The following is a 3,829-nucleotide window of genomic DNA, read 5'->3' on the forward strand; positions in this document are numbered from 1 at the left end:
AAACTATCAGCTAAAGCAGCTTCCACAGTCGCACTTTCAAGACACTGTTCCCTCATTGATGGCGCATCCCTGGTCTGCTCTGAAGTGGTAAGGTACCCAGGGCAATCAGGGAAGATCCATGGCATGGCACAATCCCTCAGTTTTGGGCTGATCAATGGTACAGCCAGCAGTTTTCCTGACTTCTCATCGAAGTAGGAGCTTTAATGAAGCACATCTTCACACAGAAAATGCCGGATACATGCCTTAAAAATAGAGATAATTTTATTGGTAGACGGAAAATCAACTGTATTTCAAGTGAGGAATACCTTCGTTTACCTTAAGGGAGTAGTAAACAAGACTTCAATAATTCGCTTTGCACACAATGGTAGTTAGATTAACAATATTTGATCTGAAATACCAACTTAGACATGAGCCATATTTATCTCGCTTGTTGGTAGCCCATTTATTCATCCCGAGCGTTTCACATGTTTCCATAATTTATTAACTACTGAAGAATCATTCATTTAATACTCTCGAAGACTTTAAGATTTTACTCTCTACACAATCGTTCTCAGATTAACACGATTAGTTAGTACATATTTCCTATGTAAGAACTACTTAATGCAAAAAAATCTTTTCTAAAACAGTAATACTACCCTATGCATGCGTAAACATACAAATAATGTAAAATGCCATCGTAGGCATGGGTCATATTTATTACGCAAGTAGGTATCCCATTTATTCACCCCGAGTGTTTCACATGTTTCCACAATTACCTAATAGCAAAAACTATTCATAACACCCTCAAAAAATCAAGTTCTTCTTAATAACCGCACCTTAGAACACGAGGATAAGCGCCGTATTCTATTTAGCGTTGATATGCGAGAATTCCAAAGACATTTAAGTACTGTGAAATAATTAAAACCATTAATTATTCAAGCTATAACGCAAATAATAGAAATCAACCTGCAAATACACTCGAGAGTAGAATTGTTTCAAGAAGCCAATAACAATTCGTCTACCGGTCAATGCTTGTATCAAATATCTTTTTAATTCACTTTTAATGACGATCAACATTTACATATGTAACAATAATGCATTATACTAACATTTCCCTGAATAATCACGCCTTCCAAATAGAAAGAAAAAGATAAAAACTCACCTTGGAATATTTCGTCAGCTGGAAGTCTTTTCTTGGAATGGCAAGGTTCGTTTCCTCTTCGTCTCGTCGTCCATAGGAAATTTGAAAACGCACACTTTCGTTTCCTCCGTGTATTTTCCTTTGCACAGAGGCACACAAAACTAGTACACCATTTCTTGAACACTTATATTCAATACTGTTGCCCACAAAACCATCGCAAAAGCTTTCAAACTCCAAATAACTTAGCGTTAAACAACCCAATCACCATTTTCACCGCAATGGCTTATAAATATAAACAACTGCAAGCATTGTCGGAAGGCGTGGTTGATAACCTACGGCTCGTGACGTCAGACAGTTAGAAGGCATCAGCGCTCAGGCCTTGTCTCTCGGTGGTCGTGGCTGCATCCGAGTCTCTTGTGGCTCCCAACCTATTTCCTTTAACATCTGCGCAAGACTTTCTGTTCGCCCCTAGCAGTTTTTGAGTGCAAAATAGATCCTATCTTTTACTTTGTCGTCCGAGAAATATCTCACTGTACGCTTGACTAATTCTAACTTCTTCAGAGCTCTGCCTTCACTTTACCTGTCACTTTTATGCTTAAACTATCCACCGCACATACATGGGGATAGTTGGATGACCTCCGAAAGAAATGTATCACCATGGATAATTAATGTATATAATGAATTTATGTATATAAACTGTAGAGGTAGGCTATTTTCGTTTTTGACGAAATCGCGAAATTTCCGTCAGATGATTAAAAAACAGAGCTATCACTCGAAGATGCATCACCGCTAAAAGTGGAATATTAAGCATTTCGTTTTCGCGAATTCCATTCTATTTCGCGAAATCATTAATAATTCGTGAAATCATAAATAATTCGCGAAATCTCTCACGAAATGATTGTATTTTATCGCGAAATTTCGTCGAATGGAAGATGCCCATCAACACAATTAGATGTTTTGTAGTTTTTAACATGCCGAAAATCGATCGCGTTAATTATTTTGAAGCAAATATTTTCATTTTTAAAACTGAGACCATAAGTATTTGGTAAACCTCTGGACAATTCATCTCGCACTCAGAGAAATTCCCTCACTGTACTGAAAAGATGAATTCAAAAACGTGGAACAATTCGAGGAACGATAAAGTGATAATATTATATTACTTGCTGATTACGAGTTCCTAAATATCAGAACATCAACGATGGTCACCATTCCAGACAACGCTTTTTAAAAATTCGTTTGCGCAAATTGAGCTGAAGCGAACTCACGGCAAATTAATCGGAAAAGCAGCGCTTCCTCGCACTTTCTCTTGCGACAGTGGACAATAAACGTAGTGTCGGAATGTGATGATCAGAAGTCCCTTAAAGGATTTCATTTACCAATTTATGCCTCTTTCTCTGTCTGTACTCCGTGAGGTTAGGGTTTTTGCCAATGCGTAGCGGGCAAGCCGTCTCCCTTGAGAATGACGCGTAGTGGGCTAGCCGTCTCACCGGTGAATGCCGGTGTCTACCGCCGCGCGCTGTTTTTCGCTTTCAAAATCGCCAGACTTATCAACACAAAGTCACGTTGGTAACTACATTGTAGCTGTATTGCATTTGGAGCATTTTTGAATTGTATCACTAGTTGAACATCGACAGAAAACAGTGACGTGGAGCTGGTGAGAGGACCCACTTCATGATATTCGTATTGTGGAAATAAGGAAAGGCAGAAAGACCGATTAATTGGATATTCAGAAATACTTGGATGTTGATAATGCCTAAAGTTGTGACTGTGTTTCAGAGAGTGCGAGAGTATGAGAAAGTAGGATTTTATGTGTTTGATAAAGCAAATAAAATTATGATGTGCAAGCTTTGCAATGTCATTGTGGACTGGAAAGACACATGTGAGAAGCATGTCAACGCCAGAGCTTCTCATGAAGCAAATAAGAAGAGGGTGATGTCTGAGGGAGGATCAAAACGGCAGACTTTGATTTCTGAAACATTGGATGCGAGCAAACGGGCAAGGCAAGAAAAAGAACAATTCACAAAAGACACGGTGAGGGCATTTGTGAAAGCCAATATACCTTTGTTTAAAGTTGATCACCCAGCTGTTAGCGAGTGGATGGAAAAATATATTCCAGGGGCAGGTAGTCTTCCTCATTCTAAAACTTTGAGGGATGTTTATTTAAAAAACATTGGAGAGGAGGAAGAAGTAAATCTTAAAGAAGTAGTTAAAGGGTGAAAGATAGTGATTTTATGTGATGAAACCACTGACAGAAAGGGTCAGTGTGTATTTGTAGTCTTATCTAAAGTGCTTTTGCTTGAAGAAGGCAGCAAGCTTTTCGTTGCTGCTTGTAAAGTGCTCCAGAGTGCCACCGCCACAGTGTGTTCTCGAGTCTTGGTGGAGACATTAGGAAAATATGGTGTGGACTATCAAAATGTACTCTCATTTACAATAGACTCTGCCCCATATACGACAAAATGTGCTGACATTATAAAAGTGCTAACGCCATCTACTCTCATCCATGTCCAGTGCTGGGCACATAAACTCAATCTTGTGGGAAATATGTGGGCTATTGGACTTCCTGAACTGAATGAACGTGTTGTGAAAGCTAAAATGGGTTTTCTTAACGCCAGAAAAAGGAAACATCATTATTTTAAGTTTCTTGAAGACAAACATGTTACCCCAAAACTGTATCCCTCACCAATTGCCACTAGGTGGAATGCTTGGTAT

General features: G+C 38.9%; 1 protein-coding gene across 1 annotated transcript; it reads left to right on the top strand.

Moving 5' to 3' along the window:
* Window positions 1-2,869: 2,869 nt before the first annotated feature.
* LOC124157069 (CGG triplet repeat-binding protein 1-like) lies at window positions 2,870-3,337 on the top strand. Its single transcript, XM_046531541.1, has one exon. The coding sequence runs from the start codon at window positions 2,870-2,872 to the stop codon at window positions 3,335-3,337; it is 468 nt and encodes a 155-aa protein (XP_046387497.1).
* The last annotated feature ends 492 nt before the right edge of the window (window positions 3,338-3,829 follow it).

This window comes from Ischnura elegans, chromosome 4 (assembly GCF_921293095.1).
Source record: "Ischnura elegans chromosome 4, ioIscEleg1.1, whole genome shotgun sequence".
NCBI lineage: Eukaryota > Metazoa > Arthropoda > Insecta > Odonata > Coenagrionidae > Ischnura > Ischnura elegans.